Source organism: Misgurnus anguillicaudatus, chromosome 22 (genome assembly GCF_027580225.2).
Source record: "Misgurnus anguillicaudatus chromosome 22, ASM2758022v2, whole genome shotgun sequence".
In the NCBI taxonomy this organism is placed as follows: Eukaryota; Metazoa; Chordata; class Actinopteri; order Cypriniformes; family Cobitidae; genus Misgurnus; species Misgurnus anguillicaudatus.
The window spans coordinates 33,289,273-33,304,531 of record NC_073358.2 but is presented as its reverse complement, the minus strand read 5'-3'; the positions used below and the strand labels follow the sequence as shown (position 1 = coordinate 33,304,531).

The following is a 15,259-nucleotide window of genomic DNA, read 5'->3' as shown; positions in this document are numbered from 1 at the left end:
TTCATTCATTCTTTTCTACTTCTCTTTTGTCTTTTCATTGACACCTGACGAAACATGTTGCCTCTTTCTCTCAATCTCTCTCTACACCTGTGCATCAGCCACTCCCCCATTCATTTACAGGTTTCTGCATAACCAGTTTAACCTCCCTCCCTGTTTACTCTATATAACATGCTGTGCTGGCATTTTAAACTAACTTTTCTTGTCTCGCACACGCACGCATCTGCTCGTCGGAGATCTCATTCAGATTTCTTTTGGGATTGAAGCATGTCGTCCGATCAGGACTTCTGTTTTCTCTGCAAGGAGGATCTTAGAGACCCTGTTTCCATCCCATGCGGTCACATATTCTGCGCCGTCTGTATCAAGACCTACTGGGATCACGCGGACCACACCGGACAATACCTGTGTCCTCAGTGTAGGGTGACCTACAACAAGAGGCCAAATCCACGCCGGCTTCAGTCCTCTCGCCAATCCACTTCAACCCTAAGAAACTCAAGAAGCCTCCAACAAGAAAATGACTTTCCACCGGCACCTCCAGCTCCTGACTACAACTACGCAGGACCCCAAGATGTGGGATGCGATATCTGTATTGGTAGGAAGCTCAAAGCGGTCAAGTCTTGCCTGATGTGTCTGGCTTCCTACTGCGAAAAGCACTTGAAGCCTCATTTTGAATCAGCCACCTTTAAGCGTCACAAGCTTGTGGATGAGATCGGACACCTGGACCGTCAGATCTGCCCACAGCACCAGAAAGGTCTAGAGCTTTACTGTAAGACAGATCAGATGTGTATCTGTGTGCTGTGTACGGTGAAGGAGCACAAGGGGCATGACATGGTGTCAGCCGAACAGGAAAGATCAGAAATGCAGGTAGGTGTGTGCATGAATGAAGTGCGTTTCTATCAACAGCGTGATATTGTATTTAACTTTGTATTCGATTTTATGCTGGTTCTTCTGTTATGACAACAGAATAAATCCTCAAAATCAATGCATCACCAGCAGAAGCCATATTAAAATGTTTTCAAATTCAAACAGGAAAAGGGTGCAGGAAATACAGAAGGGCTCTCAAAATAGCCAGTAGTCAATGGTTTTTACATCACAGCTATGAACCTGATTTGCTCCTTGCTGCTTCATGCAAGTTTAGAGGGCATCTTATTTGATCAAATAAGTGACTACCATGAGAGTCATAAATATTTTAGTACTAAATTCCTGTATTTTTTATGTGTATATCTAAGTGAATTTGGTCATTGTTTCGGAGTGCATCAAATGGACTTAAACTCATAAACCTCCAATTTTGATTTAATGGGGTCTTAAAAGTAGCCAACCTTCCTAAAACAAACACAACCATTGAGTGATCTCCACCCCAAAAGGAAATAAGAAACCGATCTGGGCTGTTGTTCTAGTGAGGAGGGGTTTCATTATTAACAGCAAAGTAAACCACAAATTGTTTTACAGTCAAAGGTTTCGTGGTAAAAGAATAACACAAAGTTTCGGCAAACAAACTCTTTAGATTAGATCTGAATTATATAATGGAAAAAAATTGAAATATTTTATTTCAGGAACACAAAGAGTTAAACATACAGTCATATCAAAACCGGACATGGAAGTTGCTGTAATGTGGAAGGATGCTGTTAATACAACATTCCTTTGTCGCTGCACCTCATTGTCATGAATTTCTTGTTTATATTTGTCCTTAGCAACGGTTGGGCGCCACCCAGGCAGAAATTCAGGAGAAGATCCACGACCGAGTGAAACAAATGGAGGAGTTAAAGCAGGCCGTGGATTCACTTAAGGTTTGTCCAGAGAATGAACAGAGATGTGGGGTCATAGGGTGTAAAACAAAGAAGCTTGCCAGAATTCATCCTCAAATGTAATATGATTATATAAGATTTATTAAAATTCTCTGACATATATAAGTTTTACTGATACAAAATCTGTGCCGATACCGATATTCGACAATGGCCTGCTCCGATACCAATAGTTATCGATCATTTAGCTTTATCCTCCTTGTTTTAAATGATTATATTCTGAAATCCTAATAGTGCAAACTACAAACTGCAGCTGTATTCCTAGACAGCAGATGAATCCGTGCTGGATCTGCATCGGATCAGTGCCAAAGTCAGCAGCACCAGTGTTGTCTGGGTTGTCATTGTTACCCAATTCAAAATAATCACACTGTTGAGTTCTGGTGGTTTGGTCTTTTCCGCCAGGCTGTTTTTAAACAATCGCCCGATGTCTGATAGTGGGAAATAATTGCTTTTATCTGCTGATTGTAGGCCGATATATCGGTGCATTTTATACGCAAAAGTGACCCATCATTAGCCAGAATTAAGTTATCGCTTAGGAACTTTTTGTATATAGATGTGTATATAATAAAATATGTTAATGCACAAGAACCGGGTAATAAATCCATTTGTTTCCACAGAGCTCAGCACAACGGGCCTTACAGGAAAGTGAAAAGCTATTTGGTGACATGCTTCGTTCCATTGAAAGAATGCAACAGGAAATGACCAAACTTATCTCGAGCAATAAGAAGGCAGCACTTAACACCGCAGAGGGTCACATGGAGCGTCTGGGGCAAGAAATTACTGACCTGAAAAGGAGAGACAACGAGCTGACACAGCTCTCTCGCACCGAGGACCACATCCACTTCATCCAGGTGCTTACATCAGAGTCTGTTAAAGAAATAACACAGTCACACTAAGTCACCAAGGTTTTAGTGTCTCTCCATTTAAGGAAGTATTGCAAAAAATATATTGTTTTTCTGATTGCAGAGTTACCACATGCTGCTCGCCCAGACTGATGCTGAAGAGCTTCCTTCTGTTTCTGTGAACCCCTACTTTTCCTTTGGCCCTGTCACCAAGACCGTTTCAGAGATGAAACAACATCTAAATGAGTTCAGCAATGAGGAGCTGGTCAAGGTGGCAAAGACAGGTAAGTTTGTTTTGCAATATGAACTTACATAAAATTCAATTTGATTAGTACTTTCAATTTTATAAGCTTTTTAGATCATAATGATTACAGTACAATGTTTCGTTTTCCTGTAAAAATAAATTAAACACATTTTATAAATTGTGAGGTTTTTTTGTCATACATGGTTTTACACTACTGTATATAATAACACTTAATTTTGTTTTAGTGAACAAAATGCCATTTTGTCAGCTTGAGGACCTCAAGAAGAAAAAGACTATGAAGTGTAAGTTGATGAAAATTCAGCTTCCCTGCTGTTTGCTTCGGCTGGAATTTGTAAATGGAATTCATCAAAAGCCAGTGTCAGGGTCCAAGAGTCTTTTTGGCCGGTTGCTAAGCAAAGATCTTAATACCAACATCACATTTGTACATCACACAGGCAGATGTATTAGCTGATCTTCTCTATGAAATGCACACACACACACCATAAGGCTGTTTTTTATGTGACCTTCAGTTTGTGTAATTGTATCCTCACCACATCCAGAAAGTACCTAGAGGTCCTTTCTATTTTCTCACTGATATAATCTGTTTGTTAGCAAACAGATAATTGACGGTTGTGTAAAGTCTGGTTGTCTGTGGAGGTTACTGATGAGATTAAAGCTTAAATCCTAATTTACATACGTCAGAGACAAGCATGCTTAAAACCATCTCTCTTTATTTTATCTCCAGCTGATGATGTTGACATGATGTACAAGAGTCCCAGTACATCAAGAGAGCCTCGGACAAGTACAACAAGAGAGCCTCGGACAAGGGATGAGTTTCTCCAGTGTAAGTTTATCTGTGTTTATACAAACATTTCCTTTTATGCGCTTATACCCAAGATCAGAGGCCATTGTTGTGTAGATAACATTAACAAGATGGAGGTTTAAAGGTCAATTGAGTTTAAATCTCTGGTGATGATGAATAAAAACATTTTAATACGTAAATGAATTTGCATTAGGTTCTTAAAGGTATAGCTTTAATTTTGTCATCATTTACTCACCCTAAACCTGTATGAGTTTGTTTCTTCTGTTGAACACAAAAGAAGATATTTTGATAAGTGATGGTAACTACAGAGTTGACGGTACCCATTGACTGTCATATAAGGTAAACAAATACTATGGAAGTCAATGGCTGTCATCAACTGTGTGGTTACCATCAAAATGTCATCTTTTGTGTTCGACAGAATAAAGAAACTCATACAGGTTTAGAATGAAATGAAGGTGGGTAAATGATGACAACATTTTCATTTTTGAGTGAACTATCTCTTTAAGAGATGCTGGCATTTGTGTTGTAGTGGGAGTAGTCCAACATCATTCCTTAGATACTGAGTTTGTGTCCAAGCATATAATAAAACAGGTTTAGTTTGTTCAGCGAGTGGTACCGTATGTGGGTGATTCATGATGAACTGTCTTTGTTCAAATCTTTGGATATTTCATCATATCTACTTACAGCACTCATGTGTGGCTTTTAACAAGACTAAACACTACATATAAATATGTTAGAAATAAACCTAGCAATTATCCAGAAGTAGGTATATAGATAGATGTAGGGTGTGTAGACAGTCCTAAATGTGTATCAACCTCTCGGCCCTCTAGATCAGAGGCGTCCACGAACTTCTGGCAGACCCCACCAACAAATATCCAACCAACTCTGACAGCCAGATTCAACTACTAGGTGATTTTTTATCTATAGGCAACCCTGCATGCCCTGCATATGTTTATTAAGACTCTTACATCAGGACTGCTGATCTAGGATCAGGTTTGCTATGTACTTGTATTTTGCAAAAGTTACTAGCAGAACTGTTCCCAGATTAGAAATCCTATAGATAGTTTCTCGATTATGTTTCTGTGGTCTCTGTGTAAAGGTGGTTTGGTCTAAACTTGACCCATGCACATTCGTAATCTCTTTTTGTGCTTTATTAAGCGACCTTGAGCCTAAAGTGACTTAAGAACTAAATCTATAGTCTTTAACAATATTCTGATTTTAAAGCACCATGATGAAGCTTACATGTACATGGATCAAGATACCCGAGAGGTTGTAGGCTACTGTTCATGTGGGTACAAAAGGTTAATTGTGAGTCTTTAGTTTTCTTCTTAAGCGACTAAATCAACTAAACTCCCCTCTGTCTACACACCCAGATAAAAGTTTGCTTTGCTAATGCCTGATCATCTCTTTCTGGTTTATTTTAAAGATGCCTGCCAGCTAACTCTGGACCCAAACACAGCATACAGACAACTCTATATTTCCCGTGGCAACAAAAAAGCAGCCCTTAAGAGAGAACCTCAGTCATACAACGACAGCACCCAGAGATTTGACTGCTTGCCCCAGGTCCTGTGCCAAGAGGCTCTCTCGGGAGGTGTCTACTACTGGGAGGTGGAGTGGAGCGGAGAGGGCGCTTCCATCGGTGTCACCTATAAAGGCATCAAGAGGACAGGTTATGGAGACTCGGCTCGTATCGGGTACAACCGCAAGTCCTGGAGTCTCTTCTGCTCTGACTCCAGCTATACTGCCCGACACAACAAAGATCAGATTGACGTTAAGGCACCCTACTCGTCCCGTATCGGGGTGTTTCTAGACTTTGCAGGAGGCACTCTTGCCTTTTACAATGTGTCTGAGTCCATGTCACTTATTCATCAGTTTAAAGCCTCTTTTAGTGAGCCGGTCTATCCTGGATTTTGGGTGTGGTATGAGTCTGCTATATCTCTTTGTCAGTTGTAGATAGTAAAACTGGAAAGGGGGTTTAGGGGCATTTCCAGATGTTTTATGGTTATTATCAGTTTTTATTAAATTATATTTCTTGTGCAGCTAATTATGGTCATTTTTGTTTATTATATTTCAATGACTTGATAAATAGGCTATATATGCATATGTGAATTCATGTTATTTTTTATATCTATCTGTGTGATTTTCAATGAGTATGAAGGAAACTCAGAAAAACTAATTCAATGTATATTTTTAAGATTTTGCCACAAAATGTATACATTACTGGGAATAAAATAAAGAGTTGATTTGAAAAAATGTTTTTGTTCAAACATTCATATAAAACAAGAAAAATCAATCTATTAGACAATGTGCTTATGTTTATGAGGCACAGAGTTGCTGAAATGTCAATTTCTAACGTATTGGGGCGATTTCCCGGACAGGCCGTATCCTAGTCCAAGACTAAAAATGCATGTTTTTAGCTTCGTTAATTTGAAAAACACCCTGTACTGACATATCTTAACTTAACACATATATCAGTGACATTGTTTTGTCTCCGGATGCACACCAATATTGTTTTTGGAAGGACTGTTTGCAAAAACTACTTAAATGTCCTATAAAAGTCCTAGACTTGTCCTGGTTTAATTTAAAGGAACAGTATGTAGGATTGTGGCCAAAACTGGTACTGCAATCACAAAACTTGTGGGTAAAACTGGTACTGCAATCACACAACTGGGGCCCATACCATGAAGTCGGTTTAGTTGGTTAGCCAGGGAAGTTTTGGATTAGTTTTTGCAAATCCTGGGTTTTGGGTACCATGAAAATAGCTTGTACCTACAAGGCCTGGTCACATTGGCTTGGTTTTGTCAACTTGAAACTAATCCTGTTACCCTGAGTTTGTTTAACCATTTTCATGGTACAGGCCCCTGGTGGCCAATACACAAAATGACAACATAAACATCAGTTGAGGGCTGCAACTCCACTTTTTAAATGACAATATCCTGACCAGACCACTGTTGTCAGTGATATAAGTATTTGAAATGAAATTCTTAATGTCTAGTGACATATCAGGGCCATTTTATGATTAATTAATATAAATTTCTAACATACTGTTTCTTTAAACTCTGTCCGGAAAACCGCTCCTCTGAGTAAAGTAAAAGATCTCGTGGTTTCAATGACATGTAACCAGGTGAACAGCAAGAGTGACCTCTGCTGGTTCAAAGGATATATGTCGTATAAGCGCAAAGCAGACTCTTAACTGTTAATACCTCTTTATTTATTGTATTCAATTTTTCATTAAAATATTATAAATATTATAATTATTTTTTTGCTAATATCCTAAAAGCAAACAAATAAAACTAACATTGAAATGATCAGATAGACAGAATTCCTAATCCAGAACCTAGACGCAAGTCCATGTGTTTCACCCGGACGGGTTTGGACGGCGCACCCATTCAGATACAACCGCTTCGCTACAGGAGGGAAACATGGCAGCGCAGGTAAGATGAGTTTGTAGTTTTTTAATTACAGCTGAATTCATAAAATGTTCATTCTCTATGGTTATTTATAATTCAGTTAGCCTATTTCCCACTCCTGTGTATAGTCTTTAGGTTCTTGAGAGTTTGTGGACAACAAAAGGGCTACGTGTGTGCTTGCCGCTTTTTAGCACATGTGCTTTAGTTTACAGCAAGCGATAGTTTAAATTATAAACTTCTGATGTCCAGTCGGGAAAATTGCTGCCAACCAGATAAAAAGAAAACGGACACACTTCTTGCGATTTATCTTTAACAAGCTAGCTAGCTTACTTGCGATCATCGCATCATTTGGTAGTTGTTTATCTGGATGTGTTACTATGACATCACCATCTTCATTGGGGATAAACGTCAACGTTGATGCATTTACAACATTTAATTCTCATTGGACTAGAATAAAAACACGTTTCTGCATTATATGATTTACACTTATTTGCAAAATTGCTAAAACTTTAGTCTGTATTGTTAGCCAGCAGCCTGAGTGTTGTGACTCTTGTCACTATAGCAACGTACTCGCGCTTAACGGCTGCTTACCTATCATATAGCAAAAACGTGATCAATACAATATTAAACGTCACGTTTGTGTTTAATATGCTGATTTTACGTTATATTTACCTTCTTTTTAATTTGTTATGACAGGTGGCAGCCACGAAGGTTCCGGAGGTGCGAGACATAACACGGATAGAGAGGATTGGTAAGAAAAAATAAATAAACTAAACAAATTATGCCAATTATAATTTTTTGAAATGTTTGGTGAATGTGTGTCCCAGTTCGTAGTATATATATCTACAAGAATACGATTCACAGAAAGCAAATAAATCATCTGTCACAGGTGCACACTCTCACATTCGTGGTCTGGGATTGGACGATGCCTTGGAACCACGACAGGTAAAATATACTGTGTCCGATTGAGTTGTCCATTCACTACATGACATACATTTATCCATTCTCTGGCATTTGAACCTCTGACCTTTTTGTTGCTAATGCAATCCTTTACCACTTTAACCAAAAGAACACAGTACATATCGTTAACTACGTTTTTTCTCTGACCAGGTGTCCCAGGGGATGGTGGGTCAGTTGGCACCACGTAGAGCAGCAGGGCTGGTTTTGGAAATGATCAAAGATGGTCAAATTGCTGGTCGTGCGGTGCTAATTGCTGGGCAACCTGGAACAGGCAAGACGGCTATTGCCATGGGTAAGCAACTAAATTTGTATGTGCATAACCAAATGTGAAGTAGAGTATTTGCATGCAAGATTATTAAATTGCTCATAACTACGGTGTTTGATGTGTGTTTGTGCCTTAAGTATTAAACCATACATATATCTGAGATGATTACCAGAAATAACACAGGACCTATTGATGACTGTATTTGTTGCATAGGTATTGCACAATCTCTTGGCCCTGACACACCATTTACTGCTCTTGCCGGGAGTGAGATCTTCTCTTTGGAGATGAGCAAGACAGAAGCTCTGAGCCAGGCCTTCCGCAAAGCCATCGGAGTCAGGATTAAGTAAGTCGTGATTATGGAAGTGGAAAGCAACATTTAGAGGATAAAAGTTAGTAAACATTAGTAAATGCATTAACTAACATGAACAAACAATGAACAATATAGTTTTCAACATGCATGTTAGTTATTGTCAATACAGCTATTTATGTTAGTTCATGGTGCAGTAATTAATGTTAAGCGTTACAATGCTTGATTTTATAAATGTATAAGTAAATGCTGAAATTAACATGTAGTAAGGTTAATTAATGCTTTAAAGGTGATGTTCATTGATAGTTAATGTTTGCTATTGCATAAACCAATTGTTAACAAATACAACCTTATTGTAAAGTGTTACCAAATTATTAGTATGTGTTCAACTGAGGAAAGGGGAAGCTTGAACTATTCCTTTAACATTAAGATCTTTCAAAGAAGAATATTTGGATTTAAAATTGTTTAGTGACTACAGAATTTAATTAGGATTTGCATGCTTTTTTTATTTTGTGTAAACATTTATTTTATGCAAAAAATTTTTTGCATAAAATTAAAATGAACTTTGCCTGTTTGCTCTGTGTACTTGAAATAAATGTGTGATGAGGGCTGTCAAGCTTAAACATTTCTCGCAAATAAGAAATGAAAGCTGTAGATGAAGGCACATAATAAGAACATAAATCGTACAATTTTGCAAACAAGGAAGTTTCATCTGGTCCTCACTCAAATTTTTTTTTTAAATATTGTCTGACAGAGAGGAGACCGAGATTATTGAAGGAGAAGTGGTGGAGATTCAGATTGACAGACCTGCCACAGGAACAGTGAGTATCTGCTTGCCTATCTCTAGCATGAACAGAATGTTTATTTGAATTACTTTGCCTTTCATGTTTTTTAAACTTTCAACAACAAACTTTAATCCTCAGATGTAACGCATGAATATGGCCTGAAAACATTATTAAACAAATCTACCATTCTACATTAGGAATGATGTTTTTATTGCTATGAAAAAGAGAAATGAGATTGCAGTCTTTGATAAATGGCACGTGTGGGATTTACTCCCAGAATAGTGCTCAGTCTGTGCTTGCAGAGTAAAAAATGAAACCGTATTGATTATATGAACCCAGCTGGATCCAAATAATTTTCTCTCTTGTTTGTATCTGTGTTAAGGGTGCAAAAGTAGGCAAGCTCACGCTGAAGACAACAGAGATGGAGACCATCTATGACCTGGGGAACAAAATGATCGAGAGTCTCAGTAAAGAGAGAGTACAAGCTGGGTGAGTAAATTATAAAGCTAAGATATGATTCTCCTAGCAGATCTCCAATACGTCAGACTTACTTGGCATTCAGCTCCTTATACAAAATGATTTGTTGTATAACCTGACATTTTTTGGATGGGGATATAAAAAATATTGTAAAAAAGATCATTAAATGTTGTTCAATAAACAAAACCTTTCAGGCACATTGGTCTTGACTTAAAAATATGCATTACATCGCTATTTATTTATTTACTTATTTTGGAGCTTGTTTTGTCATTAACAATTATGTAGGACAATTTAGGGGTCACATTGTTTTAAACATGCTGAATATAATAAAGTGAAGGCAAAAAATGCCCCTAGTTCAGCTGAAGCTATTTATGATGCATGTCTTATTTAACAGGGATGTGATCACCATTGATAAAGCCACAGGGAAGATTAGCAAACTGGGCCGGTCTTTTACTCGAGCAAGAGATTATGATGCCATGGGGTCACAGGTAGACATTTATTCTTTATCTATGCAACGTCCATTAATCAATTATAATGGTTTCCTGATGGTTTTCTACACTGGTTTTCTTCGCTTTGCTGTTCAGACACAGTTTGTGCAGTGTCCAGAGGGCGAACTGCAGAAACGAAAGGAGGTGGTTCACACCGTCTCCCTTCATGAAATTGACGTCATCAATAGCCGCACTCAGGGATTTCTGGCCTTATTTTCAGGTTTGTCATTCTCTCACCTTTACAAAAAAAGTTGGATAATAACATGCAGTGGAACAAATCACAGATTAGTCTTAAGAAATCACAAATCTCTTTACTGACTTTCCAGTGTTTGCCGAAAATAGTATTTGACCGTTGTTGGTCCTGCAGGTGATACAGGAGAAATTAAGTCAGAGGTCCGAGAGCAGATCAATGCTAAAGTGTCCGAGTGGAGAGAGGAAGGCAAAGCAGAGATCATTCCTGGGGTATGTAGGTCAAAACAACGGTGACCTTTATAAAATACATTTAATAGAAAAACAGCCGGAAAGGGCTTTGCAACCAATAATCAATTTTAAAGGGGCCATGTCACAAGACTTTTTTAAGATGTTAAATAAATCTTTGATGTCCCCAGAGCACATATGTGAAGTTTTAGCTCAAAATACCATATAGATAATTTATTAAAATTAATTAATATTAATTTAAAATTGACACTTTGTAGGTTTGTGCAAAAATGTGCCGTTTTTTGGGTGTGTCCTTTAAAATGCAAATGAGCGGATGAAGTGCAAACACTGATTACAATGATGGTGGTTTGTTGCAATTGAAACTCAGTTGTGCTGTGAATAATTTTCTCTCTGCACTAAATTGCAGTGCTGCGGTTGTATAGTGCAGATTAAGGGGTGGTATTGTTATATTAAGAGCTCCTTATTACATCATAAGGAGAGCCAAATTTCAACAACCTATTTTTTCTTCTGCTTGTAGAAAATGGTTTACCAAAACTAAGTACTGGGTTGATCTTTTTCACATTTTCTAGGTTGATAGAAGTACTGGGGACCCAATTATAGCACTTAAACATGGAAAAGTCAGATTTTCATGCCATTGCCCCTCTAAAAAAAGATTTTTATAATTCTGCTTTCAATTTTTGTATGACTATTATTTTAATTTTAGCTTTCTTTTGTGGTTACAGGTTCTCTTTATAGATGAGGTCCATATGTTAGACATCGAATGCTTTTCATTTCTCAATCGAGCTTTGGAGAGTGACCTCTCACCTGTGCTCATCATGGCCACTAACAGAGGAATCACTCGGTATGCACACAAACACAATGTCAATAAGTGCCATCCATACATTATGTTGTGGGTGAATCCTCATTGTTCTTTTTTTTGTTGTTGTTACAGGATTAGAGGCACCAACTACCAGAGTCCTCATGGAATACCCATAGACATGCTTGACCGTCTGCTGATCATCGCTACATCTCCCTACACTGAGAAAGAAACCAGACAGATACTAAAAATTCGGTGAGAACTTGCTGTATTGTAGTAGGCAATTGACATGTAGATGTAGGAGACTTTCAGACTGAACAAGTCAATTACTTGCCAAAAGCTGCCGCTGCACCCATTTACCACCTTTATGACTAATAATGAATGAATGAATGAAGCTTTATTTGTCATTGTACAAGTACAACGAAATTACAGCCATCAACCTGTCCATACATACAATACATGAAAAACAATGGGGGGTAGACAGAACAGGTTGACAGAGCATTGAGAAGAAGTACAGCATTACATGAGGGAGGGTAGGTTAAAAAAAACAAACCCCCAGACTATGCTCCAAAAGGAGTACAGTTTGGGAACAGGGGAAAAAAACACCTCAGCAACATAAGCACATAGTCAGTACATCTTACAACATGAACAACACACAACTGGGCAGGGTTTCCTATGAGTTCAGTAGAGGTGTGAATCATTTGGACCCCATGATTCAATTTAGAATTGATTCTTAGGGTCCCTATTCGATTCAGAATCGATTCTCAACATACTAATTAGCATATTTGTGATGTCAGTACATCCAATTTGCGCTCAAAGTGAGACTGGTGTTGGCAATTTTGCTACTAGTCTCTGAACTGTCATTTAGGGGCAGTTTCCCAGACAGGGTTAAGGTTAATCCAGGACTAGACCTTATTTATTTTAGGAAGTTTTTACAAACACACCTATCGGTGTGCATCTTAAGACAAAACAATGTCGCCAATATATGTTAAAATTAGTCAGGACAAGGTGTTTTTAAGTTAAAGCAGCTCAAACATGCATTTTAGTCTGGAACTAGGATAAGCCCTGTCTGGGAAAAGTATTTTAATTTTAATGAGGTTGATGTGCATCGTAGGTAGGAGTTACGTTTTTTTTTTTTTTTTACATAATTTCTTATCAATTGTGTTCGTTGTGAAGAAGAAGATGTTGAGCTCAGCGAGGAGGCACATACAGTTTTAACACGTATTGGACAGGAGACTTCACTCCGTTATGCCATCCAGCTCATCAGCACTGCAGGCCTGGTGTGCCGCAAGCGCCGGGTAATCCCAACACACCAATGCCAAAAATCACAACCTATCTTGTCTAAAAGCAACAAAATACAAATCTGTAGATTGAACATTAAGCTTTAGTCTGACGATGATTTTACATTTTAGGGCACGGAAGTCCAAGTGGAAGACATTAAAAGAGTCTACTCGCTCTTCCTGGATGAATCCCGATCTTCACAGTATATGAAAGAGTATCAGGACTCCTTTCTCTTCAATGAAACACGTGAGATTCTTCTCTTTATTTATTGGATATTCATGGTCTTTGCAAGAGACTTTTGCACACAAGCTCACATATTGCAACTGTTTGAAGGCTTTACATTCTTTAGTTTTTAATAACATTACACAACAGTGAATGCTGTTACTATGCTTTTATAACTTATAGCAGCATTGATCCTTTTGATTATTTTTGTATTGATCGCGTCTGTGTGTTGCGCAAAAAATGTTTGTTTTATCAATATTGACTTTATCACAGAACCTTGTGTACTTATTTGAAATCTTCATGGCGAAAAATTAATTTCTCTTTCCTCTGTCAGAATCTACTCAGATGGACACAGCATAATGGGATGAAGTGTGAAGAGGAATGTTCAGTCATCGCTCCTGTGAAGTTTATTTTTTACTTTGTTCCCGCACCCTCCTTGTGGAGCCATCTTATAACTGTTCAGTCATTTAAGTGTACTTGCGCACTCTTTTGTCATTCACCTCATTTTGCTACTTGGTATTACTTAATTTTATATGTTGTGCATTGAGTTAAAAAAAAATCTTTGGGTGTAAAGCGTGGCAACCAAAAGATGAAATAAAACAAACAGAACAAACTCTAGAATGACATTTTGTGAAAAAGCATCAATATACCCCTGAAATCACTGATCCTAGCGATCTCAATGTTGAAATCAACAGATAATTCAGAAATCGGGTACGTTAATTAGGTAATTATTTTGCAAATATAGCACAGTTATTTAAAGAGCACCTATTGTCCGATTCACGTTTTTACATTTCCTTTGGTGTGTAAGTGTGTGTTAGTACATGTTAAAGATATGCAAAATGTTCATACCCCAAAGTAAATGATGACGCGAGTTATCGTTTCCAACGTAAATCTCTTTTTTTGGACTACAACAAACACACGGATTGTAGGCAACAGTTTACTTGCTGGGATTGGTGATGTAGACAAGATCGATATTATCATCATTTCTCCCGCTTCGGACTCACAGTCTGTAAGTTGACTCCTGTTAGCATTGCATTGTGACCAAATCTTTCAAAAATGGTAAGAAGTGTCACATTTCCGGCTGACGTCAGAGGTATTCAGGCCAATCACAACGTACAGATTAGCTGGCCAATCAGGGACACAGACCTTTTCAAATCTGTGCGTTTCTGGAGCTGGGTCGATGACATGTAAAAGGGTAAAATTTATAAAAAGCAATTGCAGATTACTTGCATACATTCTCTTTTTTGAGGACCAAGTCTAAAATGTCTGGTTTTATTTCATTAAAAAAAAAATTTGGGGGGATAAATGCAAAAATGTCAATGTGGTGTAAATGGCCTGGGTCAATTGGTGTATCTAGTGTTTATCTTTTAAATGAAAATATGAATATATTCATTAAAAAATGTGGAATAAAATATAATCATCTAGTTTAGTGTAATATGATTTTTTTACATAAATTTTTTACATCATTTGTTAAAGATTATTTATAAAACAGAACTGTTTTCAGCATATGTCAGGACAAATATTACAAAAACGCATTAAGTGTATATTTAGAAATTAATGAAACTAATATTTCATTTTTTTATGCTTACATGCCATCAAGGTCGATAAAATATTTAATATTTCTCATTCTTTGGGGCAATTGGCGGTTACACCATTTGACATTTTCAGGTCCATTCAGTTTAACTTGCAGTAAAATGGTGCAAATGTAATTTTTTATTGCATAAAATTAACATAAATACAATATATGTGCATTGAAATAAACCTGATGCGTGCTTATAAAACCATTTTTTAAAAGATTTTTGAATTTCTCATCTTGCTAAACTGTTTTTGTCACTGACCCAGCTACAAAAATGTACGGTATGTGGAAAATAATGTGTTTTTTCTAACCATAAACCACCCGAACACATGGTATTACACACACACACACACACACACACACACACACACACACACACACACACAATTAAAAAAAATTATATTTTTTAAGCAATGAAATAGGTGCACTTTAAAGGGATAGTTCACCAAAAAATGAAAATTCTGTCATCATTTACTCACTCTCATGTTGTTACAAACCAGCATATATTTCTTTGTTCTGATCAACACAAAGGAAGATATTTTGAGA

At 37.5% G+C, this 15,259-nt stretch overlaps 2 protein-coding genes across 3 annotated transcripts; both read left to right on the top strand.

Annotated features, from left to right (window-relative positions):
• Window positions 1-180: 180 nt before the first annotated feature.
• On the top strand, window positions 181-5,958 carry ftr83 (finTRIM family, member 83). Of its 2 annotated transcripts, none has more exons than XM_055199405.2 (7): window positions 181-861; window positions 1,689-1,784; window positions 2,417-2,650; window positions 2,766-2,925; window positions 3,131-3,187; window positions 3,631-3,729; window positions 5,135-5,958. In XM_055199405.2, exons 1-7 carry the CDS (start codon window positions 265-267, stop codon window positions 5,659-5,661), a joined length of 1,770 nt encoding a protein of 589 aa, XP_055055380.1. In that variant the 5' UTR covers window positions 181-264; the 3' UTR covers window positions 5,662-5,958. The 2 variants fall into 2 exon arrangements, with proteins under 2 accessions (XP_055055380.1, XP_055055381.1); XM_055199406.2 differs by lacking the exon at window positions 5,135-5,958 and adding an exon at window positions 4,539-4,597 and having other exon boundaries at window positions 243-861.
• A 1,085-nt stretch (window positions 5,959-7,043) lies between these two features.
• On the top strand, window positions 7,044-13,750 carry ruvbl2 (RuvB-like AAA ATPase 2). The gene is made up of 15 exons (XM_055199411.2): window positions 7,044-7,142; window positions 7,815-7,869; window positions 8,008-8,063; window positions 8,229-8,370; window positions 8,557-8,686; window positions 9,405-9,471; window positions 9,818-9,924; window positions 10,307-10,400; window positions 10,497-10,620; window positions 10,768-10,862; window positions 11,561-11,679; window positions 11,770-11,889; window positions 12,803-12,932; window positions 13,047-13,161; window positions 13,472-13,750. The coding sequence occupies exons 1-15, from the start codon at window positions 7,131-7,133 to the stop codon at window positions 13,495-13,497; spliced, it is 1,392 nt and encodes a 463-aa protein (XP_055055386.1). The 5' UTR covers window positions 7,044-7,130; the 3' UTR covers window positions 13,498-13,750.
• Window positions 13,751-15,259: the final 1,509 nt, after the last annotated feature.